Source organism: Hermetia illucens, chromosome 1 (assembly GCF_905115235.1).
Source record: "Hermetia illucens chromosome 1, iHerIll2.2.curated.20191125, whole genome shotgun sequence".
NCBI lineage: Eukaryota > Metazoa > Arthropoda > Insecta > Diptera > Stratiomyidae > Hermetia > Hermetia illucens.
This window is the reverse complement of record NC_051849.1, coordinates 29667072-29692669: the sequence shown is the minus strand read 5'-3', so window position 1 is coordinate 29692669 and position 25598 is coordinate 29667072. Positions and strand designations below refer to the sequence as shown.

Genomic DNA, 25598 nt, shown 5'->3' with positions numbered 1-25598 from the left:
CTATGATTAGGCTTTTCTGTTTTGATATACATACATACGTGTAAGCAGTGATAAGGAAGGGGAGTATTTACGAATTTATAATTTATCGTGTAAAATGGCCTGACTACGATAGACGTTATCTACTAAATATTTATGAATTTGAACGATAAAATCGGAATTTGATTGTTGCTTGACGGAAAATTGCCGAAAATTGTTAATTGAAACAATCAGTTTTGCTTGCTTTGCAGGAAGTATTGCAGTCTTCAAAATGTTATTCTAGTACATTTTAAAATCGTGGGCGGTATAAAAAGTTCCCGATAAAGAAAAACATTTCTTTGTTCTTCGACTGTCTGTCACACCCGATTTATTCGGAAACGGCTGAACCAATTGTCACGAAATTTGGTGAGAAGATGTAATCTGTGAATCCCTTCACATATAGCAAGTGGCACCATTTTATGATGAGTTTGAGGGGGCTCCCTATATATATGAATGGAGGGTGTATATTTTGTTTTCACAGAAAATAGTTGAATGGGGTATCAAATGAAAGGGCTCGATTAGTACTTTCCGAAACTGATGATATTTTTGATACTGGGTGAAAGATAAGGGAGTGAGGGCTCAAAATGTGTGGCCTAAAAAGTGTAACAGGTCTCGTGCTCAGAACCTACCCAACCGAAAAATCTGAAAAAAATTGCAATGGTGGATCCATATAAAATCTAGGCCTCAAAATACATGTCATTCCTATATCTGCCCAAAAAAAATTAATGATAGCATATTAAAATATTTTAGAAATTTACCATGAAGTTCATCCTAGAAGTTCGAAATTTGGTACTGTTATAGGCAATAATATAATTCAAAACTTTTGGAAAGTTTGGAAGAAAAATCCAACTATTATTAACAAAGTTGTAGAAGGTAAAAATTGTGCATTTCACGTGAATTTATCGCACTCTAAGTCGAGTATGACGTAGGTATGTACGAATGGGGAAATGTGCATAGGAAATTTCCCTTACAAAATGAGCATAAAACCTTTATATCTGAAGCGTCCAGCTTCGGGTGTGTATTTTGTGAATCATTAAGTTGCCCAAAATATGCATTTACTGCATCGGTTCGTTTTCCACAAATTTTTACCTTCGAGTCATTTCTTGAGGTTGGGATAGTCGCTGAATATGTCAGATTGGAGAACAATTCGAACTTCAGCTCATTGATTTTAGCCATTACAACGATCAATGTATGAGGGGATACGTTGTTATAACGAAACATTTTTTTTCCATTTCATCCTTCAAACCTTGCAATAATTCTGCTTAGTATTCACCAGTGATTGTTTTACTCTTCTAAAGGTAACGAATGAAGATAATTTCTTGTGTAGCTTTTCTTTGGTGATGGTTTACTTGACCCAATCCCTGGTTTAGGTTGTTGTTACTGACCCCCATTTTAAGTTTTTTTGCATAAAACAAAACCTTATTAAAATCAGTTTCCTGTCTGTCATACGCATTTTTCTCAAAAGCGGTCAGACCGGTTATAGAAATTTGGTGCAAGGTGTGAACGTCCACGTACATAATGAATTACATCGTTCTACGTGGAATTTAAGGGCATCTCCATACATGGCAAAGGGGGGTGGGGGTGTAAAATCTTATTTCACCGAGGATATTCATGGAAGCCATCCACAACACAACCCTCCGCGACACCTATAAGATGGAAATGGATGCCGCAATAACCGCAGTCAATAGAGGACGTGGAGATGAAGCATCAACAAATGATCTACACAACCACCTGAAGAACGTTATGATGGATACGGCCACAAACATACTTGGCCCCAGCCGCAAAAGGAGTCGGAACGGCTGGTTTGACGATGAATGTAATAAGCTAGCAACGGAACGGAAGAATGCCGCATACCGAGTAATGTCGCATTCTCAACGAACGCGGGCACGCGCAGAGACTTATCACGAACTCCGTCGAGCGGAGAAGCGACTTCACAGACGCAAAAAGGAAACCTGGGAGAACCAACAAGTCTGTGAACTAGAAAAGTACAGGGAGCAACCGCACCAGGCGCAGAAGTTTTACCAGCAAGTCAGCAGGATGAAGCCTTATACACCTCGATGCTCATTTTGCCGAGACAAAGAGGGAAATCTGATTTCCGACAGAATGGGCATATTAGAGCGATGGGTTGAGTACTTTGATGAACTACTGAACAACCAGAACATCGGCGAGTTGGAGGTCCCGCCAACTGAAGACGACAGACAAATACTGCCACCACCAAGTATAGGAGAAACAGTCCGTGCAATTCATCGGCTAAAAAAATCATAAGTCGCCAGGAGCCGATGGAATTACAGCCGAATTGGTTAAATATGGAAGCGACCAGTTACACCAAGTGGTTCATCAACTTGTGCTCAAGGTATGGGACAGCGAATCAATGCCTGACGATTGGCAACGAAGAATTATCTGTCTCATACATAAAAAGGGAGATATCACACAGTGCAGCAATTATAGAGGTATCAAGTTGCTGAGTACCATCTATAAGATATTCTCCACTATCTTGCTAAGCCGGATAACCCCATACGCCCGGAACATCATTGGCCCATACCAAAGAGGCTTCACTCCAGGCAAATCAACAACAGATCAGATTTTCTCTGTGCGGCAAGCGATGGGAAAACTGTTGGAATATGGACAACAATTGCACCATCTGTTCATCGACTTTAAAGCCGCCTATGATAGCATAGCCAGGGTAAAACTGTACATGGCCATGAGGAAATTCGGTACCCCGACGAAGTTAAAAGACTGACTAGGCTGACCCTGACCAATGTCCGAGGCCAGATAAAAGCAGCAGGATCACTCTCAAGACCATTCGACATCAACAACGGTCTACGACAAGGGGATGCCCTATCAAGCGTCCTCTTTAACTTGGCCCTGGAGAATGTGATCTGCGATGCTGAGGTAAATCCGAGGGGTTTGATCCTCTTTAAGTCCACCCAACTACTAGCCTATGCTGACGATATCGACATCATGGGAAGAACCACCCGAGACGTTCAAACTGCCTTCATCCAGATCGAGCAGGCGACGATTGGCGCGAGATCTTGGGCTGCACATCAATGAAGGCAAGACAAAATATATGATGGCAACGTCAGCACCGAAGACGAATCAACCAACAACATCAAACCGCACTGGTCAAACACAAATACGAAGAAGAATAAGGATAGGACAATACAACTTTGAGACCGTTGACAATTTCTCCTATCTAGGGTCGAAAATCACAACCGATTGTCAGCCAACAGAGCCTATTTCAGCTTACAAAGGCTGTTCCGCTCGAAACGTCTCACCATGGGTCACTTAATCCGTATGATGAGGATGATCCCACCCGGAAAGTTTATAAGGGCAATATCTATGGTAGGAAAAGAAGATGAGGCAAACCCTGCCTAAGATTGAGCGATGGCGTAGGTCAGGAGGCCAGACAGCTTGTAGGGATATCGAATTGGTGGACCTCGGCGCAAAACCGGGATGTCTGCAGTTCCTTATTAAGGCAGGCCTAGACCAGATACCGGTTGTTGCGCCGTTGATGATGATGATGATATTCATGGGGGGTACCAGATAAAATTACTACTTTTCCAGGCTCTCAGTTCTGACCTTAAACGTATAACAGAGGAGGGCAGGGCTGAAAGTGATCATTTTTCTTATGGATAGATTCTCAAAACCTACCCACCCGAAAAATTGGAAAAAAATCACGAAGCTGCCATTATATGGTACCCAAGCCCCGAAATCTACGAAATCCATACCGATATTTGCAAAACCCTCGTTAAAATTTTCTAGAATCATGAAATTTTACCATAATTTAGTTTGGAATATGAAGCATGATCCTACTAGTTTGGTAGAAATCACTATCACTGACAAAGTCATATTAGGCCAAAGCTGTCACTTCAGTAAGAATTCTAATACAGTAGACTTTTGATAATGCGACACGTATAGAACCAAAGAGGTGTCGGATTACTAAAAGTGTGTAGACTATCAAAATTGATTTTTTTCGGAAATATTTTGAGTCATTCTTCACCTTCTTTTGACAAGAGTGGGTTAGTAGGCCAAATAAAGTTTTACTTGTTGCCAGGCGAACACAGTTCCCAGCTTTCTACCAAATTTGGTGTCAATCGCTTTAACCGCCTCCGAGAAAAATGCGTGTGACGGACAGACAGACAGACAGTAAACCGATTTTAATTTACACAAAACCTTAAAAATGACCTTTGTTTTTCAATATGTCACTTGAAATCGGAACTTGTTTGCTTCTTTTCCGTTTATAGCAGACGTAAAGGGAATCTTCTACCTTAAGGGGGTCATCCCGTGTGTCGGGTTGGAGAAATCGATTTTTTTTTGCATGAGTTGTATCTATATATAGTGGAGAATATGTGGGCAAAGGGATTTTCCGATATTCCGAGTCCTTCAGAAATTACAGGGTTAAACAGGTAAGGAGTTTGCAGCCGCGGCTAGAGTACTCGATGAGATAGAGCATCGAATCTTTTTTACCTGTTAGTTTTTTACCTGAGCCTTATAAATTTGAACACAGGTATAAATATAAAACGATGAAAAACCAATCAATTGTCTAAACTTATTTACTGTTTGGAACAAAAAGGATAATCCAGTCTAGAGTGATCACTGAAAGGCTTTCAAGTTATACTCAGTTATATTTTGTTGTAAGTATTGTGCTGTTTGTCTGTTCAGTGATTTTTTTAAATAGATCGTACGAAGGGAGATTGCTTTAACGTTCAACGTCATGCTCGCACTAAACAACGAGTATTTCATGGGAATCGATACTTATCAGAGAAGAAAAAGGACTTCGCATCAACATCAGCAAAGAAACTTTTAGTAAGCAGGAACATGGATGTTCCAGTTGCGACAAGTTTTGTATATTGTATATTGGATTGGCTGGAGTTTTCTCCGGTATTTCTACACATTTCTGCAAATAATAAAATATACGTAGTAGTGAAAAAGGAATACGTAGGACATGTCGAGAAAAGAATGGGAGCGCGGCTTAGAAATGCAAAGAAGAATCACAAAGGCATTGGTGGAAAAGAGGCTGGAAAACTTACTGGTAAGGTTATTAACGACCTCACTACATTTTTTGGGCTAGCTATTGGTCGACACGCAAATTCGATAGAAGGAATGAAGCAAGAAATTTGGGCAACTTTCTCCCATAAATGTTCTACAGACGAAAATCGTCAGCATCAAAATTGTCCAGCAGGAAAGTTGGTGCAAATGGCGCAAAGCTAAAGGAGAACTGGATAGTTTCCACCACGAGAAGGCACCTTTGACTGAAGAAGTTCAAACAGTCGTCAAACCAATCTACGAAGATTTGTCACGAGATGATCTCTTGAACAGATGTTTAGGAGCAGGGACCCAGAATAACAATGAGTCGTTAAATGCATTGATTTGGACTTTCGCTCCTAAATACCCTCATTCTGGGGCCAAGGATGTAGAAATAGTCACTTTTCTGGCTGTAATTATTTTCAATGAAGGATTCAATGGCATTTTCAAAATCCTAGTGACAATGGGATGTCAAGTTGGTCACATATGTCAGGTTTATGCCGACCGCCTAAATGAAGCGCGAATTTGGCGGTCCGAACGGCGATCGACTGACCTCGCTAAAAGAGCCAGAATTGAAACCAGAGAGCAACAATCGGCCTTACAAGACTCTTTTGAAGAAACGGAGGGTGCTCTCTATGGAGCAGGTATAGCAGATTAATGGTGAGCTAAAATTTTACTGTTGATAATCACATTTAAATTTTCAAATGCGTTTTTCTCGAAACTGCATCTTGAAAATCGGCTGCCACCATAGCTCAAAATCTATCCAACCAAATTCTTTGAAATTTTCACGGCTTTTTTAGCACATATTTCTACGGTCTGCAAACTAGGATAATTGCAATCGGACGGGTAGTTTTTTTTTTATTCATAAAAAAAGCCGCAAAAAAACACCAAAATCCAAAAAATTAAGTTTAAAAGCCCACCAAAAATGTACCTTTTAATATTTTCTAATTATCCTAGTTTGCGGACCGTGGAATATTGTCCTTATTAAAATGCCGTTTACTTTTTTTCCCTCAGATGAACACAGCGCCCTCCAGCGTGGCAGCAGAAAAACACCTTTTTTTGGAGATGGGTGCATAAATTAACACCTATTCCGAAAATTAGCTACGAAATCAAGCTAAAAAATGTATCACATATACTAGAGATATCAATAAAGATATGATGAAAAAATCACGTTTCTATCTTTATCCAGTCCTTCAAAATAATTTTTCAAAAAAAGGCAAAAAAAAAAACGGCCTTCACACGGGATGACCCCCTTAAGGAACTCACTTGTTTTTAGGGCTTTTTTGTTGCTGGGTTTTTTCACAGTCTTCACTAATTTTTCAATTCTACCCTTATTTTTTTTTAAATGTCATAAACTGTCGCTCTTCCGGTATTGTAGCATTTTCACGTCGCAGTCGTGGTTTCTCCACACTCGCTCCTTTTAATGATGTCTCATTTATTTTCTATGGACAGAGTTTTGTGTTTACATTTCGAACTTGTGCTCGCAATTTCACACGAAATATACCTCGGAGTGAATGAGGGTTTCATTATCAATTGAATGGAATAGAAAAAAAGGATATTGGGACGAGCCAGGCAAAGAATTTTGTGCTAGCTGGCGCATCAGCTGCACTCATATGTGATAAAAGCATTGGAGGGGGTGTTTTTTGTGTATTCGCTTTCGGGAAATAAACAAGGGTTCTTGACACATGGTCGGCGTCGAGACGTAAGCAATTTATGGTACTTCATATAAATGACAAAAGCTCTTCAGAAGAGGCTATGCTGGAAGATATCTGCGCTCGACGGTGTGGTGCCAAGAATTGTGGCGTAGAACGCGAACGTGGTAAAAATGGCTACAACCATTGATAGGCCACGCCTTAACTATAGTTTTAGTATTCATATCTATGAAAGTTTCTATGGCCTCATTAAACTAGTCAAGCGTTTTGAGGGATTGAGGATTATTAGCCTGATTTTCGAGCTCCCATATAACAACCTACTGCTCTAACCACTGAGCTATCCGGACAACCCATGCAGTGCGGTAACTCAAGAAGAAATGCCGTGAAAACACCACCATCTCTACATTTGTGGATTTAGAAAAGGCGTTTGACCGCGTGCCAAACAAACTTGGTATGAATTGGGATAACACCTAGTGCCAGAGGAAGATGGCTGGATTAAATGTGTCTATCATGATCCGAAAAGTAAAGTTCGAAATGTGGCGGGTAATTCGAAACATCAGAGTCTCTGTTTTCTTGGCGGGCCGGAGAAGAAAGTCCAATGAAAAACAGGAAAAAATTGCACCATGGGCCTAGTTTTCCCGCATAATTTTCACCCAGACCCGGATTTTCCCTCTACAGTACTGCGCATTAGCGCAACCTAGATCAAGTGGCGCTCTACAATTGGCGTTCTTTGCAATCAACTATCCAACCTTAGCATGTCTCAAATCTAAAATATATTGCCCTCTATAGTTTCGAGAGCTAACCGACCACCAAAGACGATGAAAGCTGCATCGCCATAATGAAACCGAAGATGTTGCATTGGATCAACTGCATAACACGCTATAAACACATTCAGAATTAGGACATTTGCCATCGATGTTCAACTAACCTCGGATAGGTGTCTTCGATTTGATGGTCATGTAATTCGCGCTGACAAAAACTCGCTAGCTAGATTTGGCCGGAATATCAAAGTCAATGGGAAGCGCCCCAATAGCCGAACGTAACAGCGATGACTTATACGCTAAATGGTGATTTGAGAATCTCTCGGATCAATCCTATGACTTAAACAAGTCGGAATACCGGAAGCTCGCGCTTCGGGTATAAAGGTTTTGTGTTCATCTTATGTAAGAGACGCACATTTCTCTGTCCGTATATAGCTACAAATCCAACATAATCCTTCATATTTTTCCAAACTACGAGACATACGTACATATTAGAGCCATAGATATCACGCTCACCCTAAACAAACAAACTGCCTATTACCTGCTGTACACATATATGCACGTATCTAAATTTATCGTACCCATATTTCCGATTTACGTCTTATATCTATCTGAATTAGGCACTAGCCGCAAAGTTCATTAGCACGCATATATTATATACCTACATATACACATGTCTGGTTGACAAATAACTAACAAACTAAAACAAAATAATTGTCTGGGACCCAATTCATAAGAATTCATTTCGTTGTGGTATTGACGAATTGATATGTGATGATGACGTCATGCGGGTTGTAGAGTGCACGAAATTCACAAAAAATTGTAAAGTTTCACCCCCTATAACTTTGTTAATAATAGTTGGATTTTCTTCAAACTTGACCAAACTGTGCATTATATTCTTCGTTACACTCATGCTAAATTTTGTATTTCTGGGATGAATATAAAGGGGGGTGCCGGGTAAATTTCTAAAATGTGGAAATATACTATTATTAACTTTATTTGTACAGATATCGGAACCGGATATATTTTGAGGCCTAGATTTCGTAGAGATGCACCACTGTGATTTTTTCCAGATTTTTCGGTTGGATAGGTTCTGAGAACGAGACCTGTTACACTTTTTGTGGGTCATATTTTCAACCCTTACTCCCCTATGTTTCATCTAATATCAAATATTGAACCAGATTCGGAAAGTACTAATTGAGACCTTTCATTTGATACCCCACTTGGCTACATTCTGTGAAAAAAAAATTTGCACCCTCCATTCACATGTACAGAGAGCCCCCCCTTAAACTTAACGCAAGATGGCGCCACTTACTGCATGTAAAGGGATCACCAGATTACATACTCTCACCAATTTTCGTGACAATCGGTCTAGCCGTTTCCGAATAAATCGGGTGTGACAGACAGACAGACAGACAGACAGACAGACAGACAGACAGACAGACAGACGGACAGACGGACAGACAGACACCGTCACCATTCTAATAAGGTTTTGTTTCACACAATCGAACTAAGGAAATTGATCTTATCATTGACTTTTTATTTCGAATAATAACCTTTGTGAAAGAAGGAGTAGAGTCAATTAAACAGCGAGCTATGGACGAAGATATGTTTCATATGCCTTCATTGTCCATATGTACAAAACACGTAAATTTTAATCTTAACTCCCCAGTTTTATGCCCCTTCATAAAAATGGAAACGACTTTTCGCCAGTGCCATCATACGGGAATTTTTAAATATAGACACATTTGTAAGTACGAGTATATGGGAAGCTTCGTAAAGGTCTCATTTAAGATTCAATTTTTTATTATGATTGCCGGTAACCGTGTACAATCAGCAAGTGATGTTGCAGAAGATTAAATTTATCTGGAAATTCTATGTTAACAGTTTCATTGTAGATTATGTATGTTTCAAAGCTGCAGTTCTCCCCAAGAGATCATGTATGTCGAAAAATGCGTTAAGGTGAACATTGATTGATTTTACTGAGCATTTGACGAAATGGATCGAGAATTACCTCTTGGAAAGAATTGGTGGACCTGGGCGCAAAACCGGGGTGTCTGGAGTTCCTTATTAAGGCACCGGTTGTTGTGTCGTTGATGATGATGATGGTGATTTATAGCTACATATCAAAAATAACACCTGGTTATATTTTCCAAAAGCCATTTACACAAATGCTTTGCTCTGAAAAGCACTGTATTGATAATAGTCAACTCCATACTCTTCACAGGAGTTCAAGATTGCTAGCAAGTGTGAAAGAGTTCTCCTAAAACAGATACGAAACGGAATAGGGAAAACGGATTCTTCATATATGTATTTAGAACTAGTTGACCTGACAGACTTCGTACTGCCTCAATCGATAAATAAAAGTCCTAAACTTTTGTATAAAATAATTTTAAAACAAACAAAACGAATCCGTATTTAATAAAAAAGCATATTGTGAAGCATTCCGTCTGCGAATTCGATCAATTTCATTATGTCGTGATTGCTGTTGTTGTGTCTGATGTGCACGAACTCGTTGCATTCTAAGCCTATCTACTTCATTATCACTCACTAAATAACGCAATTCGGACATAGCAATACGACTATTTTCTTGATCTGTCTCTCTCTGGTCATCAGTGCGGTTAGCACGTGAGGTAGCTCTTCGCATATTTGATTGACTGCGACGACCTAAGTCAGGTCGTCTTCTCCTCGGCATTGTAAATTGTAAATAATCAAAGTGAGAAATTTTTCGCTCACTTAGCAGTATAGTGTCACAATCACAAAATATAAAAAAAAGCACATTACCTAGAATGTCACTATCACAAAGGATCGCCAAAGTAAAGAAAGTTTTAGCGCACTCATAGATATATTAACGCAGTATCGTAATACTTCTTTCCGTATTCTAAAGTGCAACAGGATGGATTGACATATTAGTTGGTTGTCAAATCTAGTGTCAAATATTATCGTTGCGTTCAGAAATTTAATTAGTAACAAAACTTAATATCTAGTCTAGGTCTAGGTAGTCTACTTTGGTCTTGAAATATTTATGGAAATTCAGAGAAGGTTTAAACGGTGAAAAACAAAAATACTAAAAACAGAAATTCTATTTTCCAATACAACATGTTCTGAGCTGTGAAACATTTGATGTCTTTTGTCTTTTTAGAAATAAAAGATTGTCACTTGGTTGTCAAATATTTTTAGTTGCGTTAAAAAATTTGTCCGTTTTATAACTGTAATATGAGGTCCGATGAACACAGTGAGTGATTGAACTTTATTGAATATCAAGTTCAAATTGACTCCAAATTTTATTTAGAAAAAAACGTTTATGTGGGAAGAAGAAAAGTGCTGTTTTTAGGGTTTTACCGGCAATTATTCGAATTTTTCTCACCTTTTAAACCTTCCCTAGAACTCCACGGACATTTCAAAACCAAGATAAGATAAATCCGTTCAGCCGTTCTTGAGTTTTAGCGAGACTAACGAACAGCAATTGATTTTTATATATATTTAGAATTAGAATTTAGAATAGAATTTAATTTACTTCTAAGGTTTAAGATACAGTAAATTCCCGTGAAATTGAAAGCTGAACTGCTATAATTTTGGTACTAATAGCCATACGCCTAGGACGAACTTTGGTCCAGTCAATTTCAAAAAGTTAGTAGTGTGTTATTATTAAGTTTATTTGAGCAGATATCGGAATCGTATATATTTTAGGGTCTAGATTTCAAATAAGGGCATTTCCCGTATTTTTTTCAGATTTTTGGATTGGTTTGTTTCCGAAAATGAGTCGTGCCTCATCAATCGATCAATGTTTTCCCTGTCTCAGATGTTTTGTGAGGTGGGAGCTCTGGGGTTGTCCGTTTAAAAAAAAGTTCTACGGAGTGAAGGAGGAGGCCAGAAGGGAGTCCCCAAAAAGAAAGAAATTCAGCTGGAATTCAATATATTTTATTTAAACCAAAAATAAAGAAAAATCAGCAGGATAATAAAAATACAATCAAAATGAAAGAAACAATAATTCATATGAAAGTGTCACGAAGACAAACAATCAAAAAGAACAAGAACAAAATTCAAGAAATATAGACAATCATTTTTCTTCCATCGTCAGACTTTTTCACTTTTTTAGTGGACTCTGTCATCCCAGCCGTATCGACTGCCCACTGTTTCCGTCACTAATCGTCCAGTTTTTATGTAAATTCACATGCAATTACAAAACACACTAAGATTAATTTGCAATTTATGTCGCGGAATTGCTCTTTTCTTCAAGAAAAGTGGCTACTACCGATCGACTGAACAAAACTCCAAAGCTTTCGCGAACTCTTCCTCAGCCGAAAGAAAAAATCTTTTTCCAAACGTCCTTCACCTCAAGACCAGCACTCGTCTCCCTGCCAATCCCAAAAATCCCCTTTCCTTGGGTCCCGTTCATCAGCTGTCCCTGTAATCAGCCGGCCCCCGGTCTCTCTCATCTTGCGCAAAAAATGCATTCTCATTCGCCTCAACCAGATCAACCGTTAGGCTTGCATTCCGAAACATTCTATATGAACCGGTCAAGTTTGAATGCAGGGTCGATATTTCCTCTTGACCGATCATGCAATATTTGAACATTGTTATTATATACTGACTTGACAATTTGTATAATATATAAATGAGGTTTGGAAATTTTAAGGAAAGGAGATATTCAAATCGCTCAGTTCTGGGCAGGTTACTGCCATTAACAGTACTGAGCAATTTAAATATCTCGAGTCAATGCTGCCAGCCAATGGAGAACTGCGTTATGCTTCTCGCATAGGGAAACACAAAACATTTTATGCCTGAAGCATCAAGCTTCCGGTTTCCCATCAAATGATTTATTTAAATCGGTTTCTATGGATTGCATGGGAGATGCAATTGAAAATGAGGCGGGATTTCAAAGTATTAAACGTAGATTTTGGGCTTCAACAATATTACATGCATATATGATTCAAATAATAAAGTTATGTTTTGTTAATTTAAATTGAAAACTTTTTTTATTGCTGTTTAAAGTGGAAACTTTGCATGTTTTCTTAACGTTCATAATTCAACGAACAGATACTGCATAAGGATATAATTATATAATCATGAGATGAAATGACGTTGTTTTGCACTAACCCACCTTCGGAAAGTGTTTAGTCCTTCCCCGTCAATCCCTCGCTCATTAGGTTTTTTGTGGTTTTGTTTAGTTCCCATGGTAAAGATATTTTCAGTGATATCAACCCGCCTCGAGACTTCACGTCTCTACTAGAGTAGTTTATCCCGGGTGGATTTAGTTTTTTGGAGTATTCATTCTCGTCCTGACAGGGAGATAATATTTGTGAACCAACGCTCCGGGCCCTCATCTCGCTGAACTGCTAGCATTGGGGTTAGTTCCAGCACGTTCCATCCGGCTCCATATATTATCTCGCGCAGTCGGTGTTCACGACTGGCAAACCTGTTAGGGGAGTTTGGTTAGTTGCCAGCCTTGGCGACCGGTAAAGAGATTGGTAAAGATGGTAAAAGTGGATGAACAGGAAGCTTGAACTTATGATCTGAACAGTGGTTGCTTTAGTAAAGATAGAGTTTCATAGATGAAGACTCCACACGAACCCGCTTCAAGTTGATCACTTTTGTGGCCTAAACCAAGCGTTATTAAATTTTTATAACAACAACAATGTGTATATTTATGCATATATACCATATACCACAATCAAAACTTAAGTATATACTCACCAATTTCTATAACAGCAACCTCCTTTAACACACCTGCACTCCCCTTGCTATTCGATGCCGCCCCTAGTTAACAGAACTCGAATTACTTTCTATTGACCAGACAAATTCAACTGGTATCTCACCATTTTGTTTCTGCTTCTCTGCTTTCTTCATTTTTCCATTACTTTCGCTGATTTCTGGAACTTGGCCGAAAAGGTGCGTCTCAGTTTTATCGTCAACTTTAGCCATTTCTGCAAAACGATAAGATTGTCAAGATCAACAACGGTTTTAATATTTTAAATAAGATTAAATTGTACTGATGGTTTAACTATGTAATCTTCAGGTAGTAACTGGACCCTTGTTGGTACTAACAATGGAAAATTTGCAGTAATGAAAACACCACCCTAATCTGTATGGCGCATATGAACTTTATCGGTGGTACTCGATAAAGTTATTATTAGCATATCTAATAAGATCGGGTGATATATTCCGGAATATCAAGGGAAGAATACGAGGCGAGTATTTCATCAGTTATTTTGTTAGTTATTTTGTATCACGCACAAAACATGTTTCCATGTCTCTAATACCGCGCAAAGGTCGACCATTTTTACTTTGATAAAGAATAGGAAAATCTTTGTGTAATTTTTAAAATATTCACAGTTCTTTCATCTGATAGACTCAGTATAAAAAATAAATTTATGCACATATTTATGTTCAAAACTAGTAAGAATCAAAAAAAGGTACAATGACATAATTTATTCACATTCAGCCTTGATCTATGTAGAATACGCCTGTTTTGGGATCTGTTTCAAAACAAACATAGACAGATTGGCAGCTCTTATTAAATGGGTAAATAGATGCCAGAATTGTGAGTTGATATCCACAATGGTCCAACAAAAGATCCCAATATGTGCATGGAATGTTAATCTTAGCATTACTAAGTGTACCGGTGAACGCGGTTGATTTGGTATTACTATAAGTCAAAAGACTCAACATCCCTAACCTATGGTATTGTTACCTATGTTGCTCTATTGTTAAATAGATATTATGAACGATTCGCGCTAAATGGATTAGATCATCACGTTTACTGCGGACCACGCAGCTGGACAGGCAGGCACAACATGGGTAGGCGATTGATTCCTTCTTTCCAACTATAGCTTGCCGAGACTTAGAACTTATATATGTAAGTATTAAACTAGGAGTTTGGTCAGACGCGTGCTGCGTGATCACAATATCTCGTAGAATTTGATAAATTTGGTGCAAAACACGTTCCTTAGTGTTGTTTTGAGTAGAAATTTTTTTCAAGGATGGCGGATATACTGTGATTATATAACATTTGAGAATTCAGACCAAAGCTCGGTAATGACACTTTCAAGGCCAAATGGTGGAGTATCATCTAATCGACACCGTGACCAGCTAATTAAGAGTAATTGATTTAGCAATATATAAGACTTTAGAGAACTCTATGAAGTTAGTAACAGATGTACTGATGAAGGGAGTAATATAAATAGAATATACCAGGTGCTCTCCTAATTATTTTCCGGTTTTTTTGTGAATAAAACACATAATTCCAAGGGAACCGTAATAGTTATTTTATTGGAAATATTTTCCATCGCTTTCTACATGTTTTTCTCACCTTTCTGGTAATTTGTGAATACCACGCCAGTAGAATTGACTGTCTTTGGAGGTGATCCATACAGTGAGCCATTTCTGCAAATTTTCAGAGGAGTCGAAGCGCTTCTTAGAAAGTGCGTGGCCCAATGAGGCAAATAGGTGGTAATCCGATGGGGGCAGGTCTGGTGAGTAAGCCGCATGGTTAAGCACCTCCCACTTGAGTTTTTCCAGCGTGTCGCGAACGACTTTCAACTTATGGGATAGTGCATTGTCATGGAGCAAAATCACCTTCTTCTGTCTTTCTCGATATTCTGGTCGGTTCTCCGCAATCGCTTGGCTTTAATCTTTCATTAGTTGTTTGTAGCGAATGGCGTTCACAGTTTCACTAGGTGTCAGCAGTTCAAATTAGATCACACAGGTGTGGTCCCACCACATACACAGCATGATCTTCCGTTCGTAACGATTTGGTCGTGCCGTCGATGTCGATATTTCACCTGGGCTCACCCATGATTTGTTGCGTTCAGGGTTCTTCAAGACAATCCACTTTTCGTCGCCCGTAACAATTCGATGGAGAAAAGACTTTCTTTTGTACCGTTGAAGCAGCATTTCACATATCACTTTTCGGTTCTCCATTTATCTCTCGCTCAGTTCATGCGGCACCCACTTTTTACACCTCTGAATTTTTCCCATGATGCCTGATGCGTCCATAGGCGGGGCATTCACATAGAAAATGCTCCGTGGATTCCGCTTCCTCATTACAGGAGGGACACGTATCATCTTCGGTAATTCCTATTCTGAACATATGCCCAGCTAGTGAATTATGGCCTGTCAGAACTCCTACGATACACCTGCAAGTCCTCCTGCTTTTCGACAGGATAAACTTTGCGGTACGTATGTTCGGTTAGGGTCGATCCTTAGGATCGCATAAACTTCGGCTTGAAAAACCGTTATATATTGTCCCAAAGGAAAAGCCCACTTCTCGTTTTTATTCGAGAGGTAGACTCCGGCTCCAGAACCCTCTTCTGTTTTTGAGCCATCGGTGTAGAAGACTTCCCTATATCCCGGCACGGGTTCCTCTGGGTCTTCCCAGTCCTCTTTACGCTTCAGGGTAACTTCATATCTTCTACCAAACAGATGTATGGGAACACGAGAATCGGAAGGCATTGTAAGAACTGGATTCAGTCCTCCCACTAACCCTTCCAATGCTCTGTGCCCCCCACATCCGTTGTTTTCCCATAGATCTAATCGAATTAGTCTATGAGCTGCTCTCGTTGCAATGCTTTGAATAAGTATATCCAGGGGCTGCAAATTGAGTAGTGCATTCAGAGCTGCGCCGGATGTTGTGCTCATGGCACCAGTGATACCCAGATACACAGTTCTTTGTAGTGCGGCTAGTTTACGGTGAACACGTTTTTGTCTCACCTTAACCCACCACACTACGGATGCATATACAAACATCGGCCTAATGATGGCAACGTATATCCACATTACCACATGAGGCCTGAGTCCCCATGTCGAGGCAAAGGTCGGTCTGCACAGCCCATAAGCTGTGAGAGCTCGTTTCATCTCTTCCTCTACATGTTTGTTCCAAAGAAGTTTTTTATCTAGAGTGACCCCCAGATATTTCACTTCTTCGGAGAGTTGAAGGGTAGTACCCCTCATCTCAGGGAGGCAAAGTGCATCCATAAACTTACACAAGTGCACAGTGGCTCTCGGATATTTTTTTTCCTTGATTGAACATGAAAAGCAATGCATGGCGTATATGCATATTTGATGCGCAATAAAAACTTGCTGGAGGAACTTTTTGGGGAAACGTCAACGTAGTTTAGACACTCGACACCAATTAAATAAAATGACAGGTATGTGCGGCCAACAGCGACACAAAACATAGAACGTCATCTATTGGAAAAGGCCTGAAATTAATTAACAGTACACCTGGTAATATACATAATAAATATAATATAATAAACTAATTATATTGGAAAAGCTACTGTTTGTTTTTTCAATAAAAACTGAACAAGAAGAAATCGGGAAACCAAAACGGTTCTACTTCAAATTTTGTACCCTCACTCCGACTTATTCATCGCTACTTCCGCCCACGGTTGACAGGACTGTGTGAAATGCTATCAAGCCAGGGTATTCCGATGATACGTGGCAGAAAGGTGATCACGAAGGCTTGGAGCTTTCGACTGACAGTGGTTTTCAAAACAACAATTTTCCAAAAACAACAATTTTTCAAAAACAACAATTTTTTATTTACTAGAAAAGATGAATATAAACTTATAACTAACTTAGGGACTACCTTAACAGTTAAACTTAATCTAACGTATATGATGAAGCTTAACCTAACTTATTACTAAAGAAATATATGCCGTGAAATATTTGCAAAGCCATTTTGGAGGAAAAGTCGAAAAAAAAACTCCACTCGTTGAGCATATTTAACAATAGGGTGGGACGGCGTCGAGGGATGGGAATTAAAAGCTAGGAGGGGCGCTAGTGATGGATATTTTGAAAAAATTGGGAATCGGAGAAATTGCCTGTGTAGAAGACTACTCTACCTTGGGGATCGAAAAGACGGTTCTGTGATCTGATCTGGGAAAACAGATGAGTCCAAAGAAGGTTATCTTCAACGATCTCGATCTGCATGGCTTTGGAGACAGGAGGATTGGGGTGGGATTGACCCTTGACCTGAAACTTGAGGGCATGACGCGCAAGGAAGGCATTGATACGTGGGGTTTGGCAGGACTCGTAGAGGATCTGGTTGGAAATGTACTTGGAGCGGCCTTCGTTTTTAAAAATGTTGGCACAGTGGCGAAAGATCCTGGGCTCTTTAAGGCGGAATCGTTCCATTTGAGATGGGGAGCAATCAGATCAGAAAATGAAGCCGAAAATGAGGAGTGGGCCTAGCTGCTTATAACAAAACAGTTTAATCCTTTTCGGAGTAGGGATATTGTATTTAAGGTTGGGGTACAAGGACATGAAGGCACCAGTTGCACGGCTTAGTACCTTTGTTATATGAGAGACGTGGGAGAGGCGGGAATTGATTGTCACTCCGAGGTAAGTGACTTCTTTTACAAATAGGAATGGGATCGTCGTGGATTGTAAGTGACAAAGATCTAATGTCACTCCACACTTTCGGCGTCGTTTTCATGTTTCCACGGAAGACAATGGTCTCGCACTTGCCGGGATTTAAGGAGAGTTTCCAACGGGTGAAATAATGGTAAAGCTCGTTTAAATAATAATTCAGACATGTTTCACCGCGGGAGATGTCTTTGGTAGCGGTATAGAGGATTAGGTCATCTGTGTATTGAAGGATCCGGATAGAACATGGGTGAGAAGTTGGTTTGGAGATGTCTGCGGTGAACAGGGGGAAAAGGGTTGCAGAAAGGATTGAACCTTGAGGAATGCCGGCGAGGCAAGTATAGGAGGAGGAAAGGTGCTGCTAGATGTTTACTAAGGATTTCTGCCCATCTAGAAAGCTAAGAACTAGCTTGAAGGAAATGATCGGCTAGGATGTTCACCTTTTCGGGAGTCGAAATATTTTGCGGAAGGATAGTAGTTTATTGGGTGGACTTGCCTAGACGAGGACAAGTTTCTCGAGTTCCTTGAAGGTATCAGGGTTCAGTTCTATGTTGGAGAGGCGTTTGTGGAGCTGGTTGGTGTAAAGGGTTAAAATTCTATCGGGGATTGACCTGTCAAGGGAAAGGATTTCGTCGCGGAGAAGAGAGGATTGTGGAGAGAGTATCTATTTCTCAATAGCCTCCGCCAGAGGATACTACGCTGGAGCAGTGAGATAGTGCGTTATAAATAGCTACAATTTCGGAACTAATGCTCGGATCGTTATGAAATTTGATAAGAATATTCTTGAGGTAATGTATTGAAAGAATACGCAATTATTTTTTTTTCGATTTCTGCGACCATAATACCCATAAGCGTATATTGTTCCTCGTGTGGCGTGTTCAGCATGATCGGAGATGGTCTTGAAAATGCAATATATTCTTAGGGCCGTCTCTCTGTAAACAACATTAATTGCTTTGTTATTGCATGTAATATGCAGTGCATTTACCCATACTGGCACTGCACACAACAGTATAGAACTCTAAACTCTGGCTATAAGCAACTTACGGGGACATCACGAGCCTTCCCTATTTGGGTCATACCCAGGACATGCTAGTACTGCTGGCTGGCCTCTATCATTGCCTCATGGTTTTTGGTTTTGAAGTGATGATGTGACTGCTAAATATCTACCAAAATTAATTTTGAAAAAAATAACCGACTTTTCCCCTCAAAGTTTCTTACATAATAAAAGCCATAAAATTGTTCATATCCAAGGCGCTAAGCTTCCGGTTTGTGCCCCAATATCTTAACACTCCAGGTGTCTTTCCGGAGGCTCTGTCATAATTGTTCACACCTGCTGAACTCAGAAGACTGGGCCTATATGGGAATTACTTCCTCACTATTTGGTTACTATATATCTACCGTTTGGCAATCAGTTTCACGGGCTAATAGATACACGTTTCTATTCATCAGCATCTTATTACTTCGTCATATGTACATTTGTATAAAAAAATCCTCATTCACCGGTACTTCGCATAAATGTGGGAATATTTACCGCAAAAAGTCTTAAAATATTCAAAATAGGAACCTTCGCGTGTCAGTTAACTATGAAGTGGCTAAGGCAAATTTTTTCAACAACAATGACCTTTACATTACAAACGCATATCGGCATAATACGCGTTACCAGATATCGGTCGACAATGACCTTAACTTTGAGGAGATCTTGTATACGCCAGAAGTTGATTGCGATATTGACGCCAGATACTATCCGGTACTTGAGTGACCATTACGAACTATTCATTCCTATTTATTGTTATTTTTTTATCGCTAACCTGCAAATAGAATTCATATGTAATTATGTTAACCGGTTTACTTCTGTCATACGTGCTTAGAAGAACGCAGAGAATGGTGGATCTTGTTCAAAAAGATTAGAATCGTTGCACAAATTTATCTTTTCAGTAGAAAAAGATGCACTTAGGTTTCGTTGTGAGAACGAGTCTTACTATGTAGGTTTATGAACCTTAATTTTTCTTTGAGATACAAAGCCCTTGGGGCGAAATATAAAAATAGTGAATTCTTTGAAAATGAGAACTACGGGGGTTATTTATATCTGGGGTTGTTTTCAGGTTTGAAGAATTTCGATTGTAAATGAATAGTCGCTGATAATAGAGCCGCTTGACACAATTTCTTGAATACCTTAAACACTTATTTATCTGTCTTTGGTAATATTAGGCGACATCAAGGTTAATAAACTACATATTTTAGGTTGAATCTATCTACTTGCTCATTAGCGGGTACTCTTATTTTACAATGAATTTTGAATAAGTCTAAGCACCTTGCACACAGTTTGCTTAGCACGTGAACAAGTTTATTGCTTATAAACGTTCTTCTGAAGGTTAACGCTTCATTTTCATTTAATAATAATTGTGTAATTATATTAATAATTTTTGTAGTTGATATGCAGATTTATTGACGTCATGAAAGAACAACACTCAATGTTTTGTGGCGCGGCAGGATTCGTGGCATTCGAAATTTATTTCGAATGTTGCGAATACCAGCGGACAGATGCCGTCACCGGCGCTCTCCACTCAGTTCAGACCTCACTACAGGAGTGAAGAGCGCAGTAGGTGACGGAAAATGTCATATTTTTTTATGGAGAAAAAAGTGAATACGGAAAGGGGCAAGATGTCATGAAATCAATAAAAATAACGAGCACCAGTTGTGTTGTTGGAAAAAGTGAAAGGATTCTTATAAAAAGTTTCTATGAAATTCATCATTTGTTGAAGTTGTCAGTTCCATAGTTTTTAATGAAATAAATGAAGTGTTGTAACCAGTGAACATCGTTGTTCTTAACTTCTAAATTGGTGACCCCGGAACTCGCACCAATAGCATCAACAACTAAGGTCCCGAATTCCCAGAACCTACAAAATAGAAAAACTCAACAAAAAGGACAATGAACAGCAGTAGCGGTGCTCCGCAGCAGCAGACGAGCCACTTTCACTAGCCAGTCGCTTCCTAACGGATTCAATCAACAAGCTGCATTGCAGCTCAAATTTGTTTAAGCCAATGCCAACGACCGCTAAAATTCCACCCAACTGCACAAGCACATCATCATTCCCATCAACAAATCGCAGTCTGCGCAAGCACAATCGCTCGGCAGGCAGCGGCAACAACCACTTGGAGACAAGAGTTCCGCAGCCGCAGCCACCATCGCTGCCGCAGCCACTTTCGCCGCACTCGTCTTCACCATCGCCGCAGAGGTCCACTGGACGCTCAGCGTTCGGGCGCCAGATCACGAGCTCACTCGCGGTCTGCCACCCGAAAAGGGCGATTTGCTGGTACCAGCCCAGATTCGGCGATAAAGCCACTAAATGTACAATCCCTTGTAAATTCACGCCTGCCGCAAAAAACTAGGCCCGCGGGGGGTCCTGGCGACGGCCACCTAGAACGCAGCGCCACGTCGCCTAACAATTTACGACCCTCTCAGCAGGCGTAACTACCTCGTGGATACTGGTGCGTAAGTTTCGGTTCTTCCCGTACCCCAGCACCATCAACTATTTCCACAATCCCTGAAACTAGCAGCGGCAAATTCCTCCCGTATCAACACCTACGGGTATAGGCAAGTGGTCGTGAGTCTTGGCTTGCGTAGGGCATTTCCGTGACGTTTCATCCGGGCGGATGTCAATTTCCCCATACTAGGCGCAGACTTCCTGTGTCACTATGGATTGCTGATAAACTTGCAAAACAAGTCTCTTATAGATTCCACGACCAATCTTAATTCGTCGGGACAAATGGTATCTCACCCAGGCAATAATCTTCCCGTTCTTTTAGAAGACATTACCTACTCTCGTGTTCGGGCACTTCTCCAAAAGTTCAGCCAGATTACTACCAAGTGTAGACTCTCCAAACCAGTGAAGCATAATGTGCAGCACCACATTAACACTACTGGTTCCTCGATCTTCTCAAAGGTGCGTCCTCTACCATCCCAGAAACTGGCTATTGCAGGCCCTCAAACAGCTGTTGGTCTTCCCCACTGCATATGGTCCCTAAGCCAAACGGTGAATGGCGCCCATGTGGGGATTACAGAGGGCTAAATGCACAGACTGTTCCTGACCGATATCCAATTCCACTCATCCACGACTTTGTGCATCACCTCGCGAATTGCCGCATCTTTTCGACCTTGGACTTAACCAAGGCTTATCGTCAAATCCCTGTAGCTCCAGAAGACATTCCAAAGACGGCAATATGCACACCCTTGGGACTCTTCAAGTTCACCCGGATGACTTTCGGATTGTACAATGCGGCGCAAACCTTTCAAAGGTTCATCCACTCGGTCCTGTGAAACCTCGACTTCTGTTTCGTATATTTGGATGATGTTTTGGTCGCTTCTTCCACTGAGTCTGAGCACTTAGCCCATCTCGAGTGCATTTTTCAACCTCTCCTTGAGGCCGGCTGAGTCCTAAACTTTGAGAAATGTAAGTTCCTTCAAACACGGGTGAGATTCCTCGGCCACTCCATTGTAACCAGTGAACATCATTGTTCTTAACTTCTAAAGTTTCATCCAATAATCACTTTATTACGTATAATCAAAATTTTCATTAAATTATTTCGAATTAATTAAATTTGTGATTCACTTTATGTTTTTTTAAAATATATAGTTTGCGAACAGTCAACAACTCTGGATAACAACCAAATTCGAATCAACGTTTTACGGACTCCACTTTTTGGGTTAAACACCCAAGTTCAAAAACAGGAAGAAAAAATCTTGACTGACGGTTTCGTTCAGGGCAGAGGCAACTCATCAGACGCTGCCTCACTTCTGCCCTGGGATGAGTTGCCTCTGCCCTGGACGAAATCGTCAGTCAAGATTTTTTCTTTGTGTTTTTGAACTTGCTTGATTAACCCAAAAAGAGGAGTCCGTGAACCACAAGAGAGGAAGTAAGTTGCTTCCTTACTTTTTTTCTGGTCTAGGTTTGAACTTGGGACAGATTTCACTTCAATATAATTCGCACTCATATCGTGTTAGCAACTATACATAAATGGAGCGATTACCACCTTCGCCACTTTCGGTCACGCTGCTTCGAGGGCAAAGGTGAGGCAACGTCTGATGAGTTGTCTCTAACCTGGATGAAACCAAGATTATTTTTTCTTGTCCTGACATAAATTTTCAACATAATTTTTACAGTTGTTAGATAAACGAAGGTGAGGTTTCCGGGGTGATTAAGAGATGGCGGTAGGTATGATTTTTTCCTGGTATTCTATAAGCCTATTCCGCGTTATGGGGTTGCATCGATCGTAGAAAAATTGCGAGAGAGGCATCTTCGATGGTATGGTCACGCAATTCGTGCTAACAAGAATTCACTTGCCAAGATTGGTTTGAACATCGAAGTCGAAGGTAAACGACCAAAAGGCACACAAAAACAACAGTGGCTTCATATGCTGGATGGGGATTTAAAAGCCTCGAGATTGTACTAAGATCAGGCATTCGATAGAGCCAAATGGCGAAACATCAATAGTTAAACAGTGGGTTTCTGAATTTAAAAAATGTCGCATAAAGTTTCAGCGTCCTGAACTTGATACGAAAACTGTCGAAATCATAAAATCGTGGTAGAAGGACCGCAGATTGCCAGTAGGTAAGATAGCCATGACAACTGGAGTATTTGAAAGCGCACATAATATTTTACATGTACATTTTGGTATAAAGAAGCTTTCTGCTAGATGGGTGCCATATTTGTTAAAGCTTGGTCAGAAGTTGAACCGGAAAAGTCTTTCCATAGTGAATTTAGTATTCCACAATCGAAATCCCGACGAATTTTTGATTAAATTTATAATTGTGAATGAAACTAGTGTTGACATTACAGTTTCAGGGGTAAACAAAAGCAAAATAATCGATTGGACAGGTGAACCATCCTTAAAGAAGGTAAAAACAATTTTTTTCGGCGGCTAAGGTTATAGCGACATTTTTTTGGAGACACAAATGGAGTTATCTTTATTGATTACCTTAAGAAAGATAAAGCCATATTTGGTACATACTATGCAAGGTGACTGCAACATTTGAACGATGGGATGTGCAAATAACGACCGGACTTATCGAAAAAAGGTGGTTTTACCATGATAAGGCAACGGTCCGTATGTCGATCGTTGCAATGGCCCGAAAATAATGAGTTTTGTTGTGTTTTCTGATTTTCGGATCCCCATACATTTTTTTGATAGAAGATATGAAGTTATCTTGAAAACAAGAACAAACCAGAAGAACCCGTGTCAGGGTATACTGACATTTTCTACACCGACGGCTCAAAAACAGAACACGTTTCGGGAGCAGGAATCTACCTCTTGAATATAAACGAGAAGTGGGATTTTACCTGGGACAACATACAACGGCCTTTCAGGCTGAAGTGCATGTGATGCTGAGTGCGGCATCGTGGGTGATTGATGAACAGTTGATGGGCAAGCGCATTGTAATCTATAGCGATAGTGAAGCTGCGTTGAGGTCATTGAGAAGTCCTTTGATCACTTCAAAAATCATTCAGAAATGTAGAAACCGATTGGACCTTATTTCTAGATTCAATACGGTGGAACTACTCTAGACGTCATTGTTGTGTAGAGGAAAATGAAATATTGGATGCATTAGCAAAAGCGGGTTCAATTTCCCCCCAGCAATTGGGGTATCAATAGCATGATTAATAATGCTATCAAAACCTAGGAACATGCCCCTCATAATGACAAGTGGCAGTGCCTTAAGGCCAAATGCTTTCTCTAGATCTTTGCGCTGCATTTCTGGATCTAGAGGAAGTGTTTGACCGTGTGCCACACGAACTCATCTGGTATGCTCTACGACGACAGTTAGTGCCGGAAGAATTTGTGCGCTGGGTTCAATTGTTCTACCACGATCTGAAAAGTAAAGTTTGGTGTATCAAAACCGCTTCGTATCTCTGTTGGTGTTCATCAAGGAAGCGCCCTCTCGCCACACCTTTTTGCTCTTGTTATGGACATCCCGTCACACGGTGCAGATGATGTTTTCCTAGCATCTAATAGCAAAAATGATCTCGAGCAACTTGTCCAAAAATGGAATGATCGCCTCATGCAACACGGTCTCAGATTGAATAAAATGGCAGTTTTGACGACCGATCCTCATGAAACAGGCACAATCACTATCGGCGGCAGTGATCTGCCCAGAACTGAGCGATTTAAATACCTCGGGTCAACGTTCTCAGCCAATGGAGAACTGTGTTATGAAATTGCTTCACGCATTAACGCAACCTGGATGAAGTGGCGTTCCACAATTGGTGTTATGTGTGATCGACGTATCAACGAACGTCTCAGATTGCAGATTGCAGTGTCATTCGCCCTGCCGCCGTCTATGATTCCGAGTGTTCATCATCATCAACGGCGCGACAACCGGTATCCGGTCTAGGTCTGCCTGAATAAGGAACTCCAGACATCCCGGTTTTGCGCCAATTCGATATCCCTAAAAGCTGTCTGACGTCCTGACCTACGCCATCGCATCGTCTCAAGTAGGGTCTACCTCGTCTTCTTCTTCTATCATACATATTGCCCTTATAGACTTTCCGTGTTGGATCATCCTCATCCATACGGATTAAGTGACCCGCCCACTGTAACCTATTGAGCCGGATTTTATCCACAACCGGACGGTCATGATATCGCTCATAGATTTCGTCATTGTGTAGGCTACGGAATCGTCCATCCTCATGTAGGGGGTATAAAATTCTTCGAAAGATTCTTCTTTTGAACGCGGCCAAGAGTTCGCAATTTTTCTTGCTAAGAACCAAATTTTCCG

The 25598-nt window shown here is 40.3% G+C and overlaps 1 protein-coding gene across 6 annotated transcripts in view; it reads right to left on the bottom strand.

Annotated features, from left to right (window-relative positions):
• The window catches only part of LOC119646976 (aldehyde dehydrogenase, dimeric NADP-preferring), a 129974-nt gene that overhangs the window by 65341 nt on the left and 39035 nt on the right, over positions 1-25598 (bottom strand). For all 6 annotated transcript variants that reach the window (XM_038047684.1, XM_038047683.1, XM_038047681.1 and 3 more), the window contains exons 2-3: positions 13273-13380; positions 13151-13213 (exon numbers count right to left, since the gene is read on the bottom strand). In XM_038047684.1, coding sequence (XP_037903612.1) covers positions 13151-13213; positions 13273-13378 — 169 coding nt within the window. In that variant the 5' untranslated portion in view covers positions 13379-13380. The remainder of the gene's footprint in view (positions 1-13150; positions 13214-13272; positions 13381-25598) is intronic.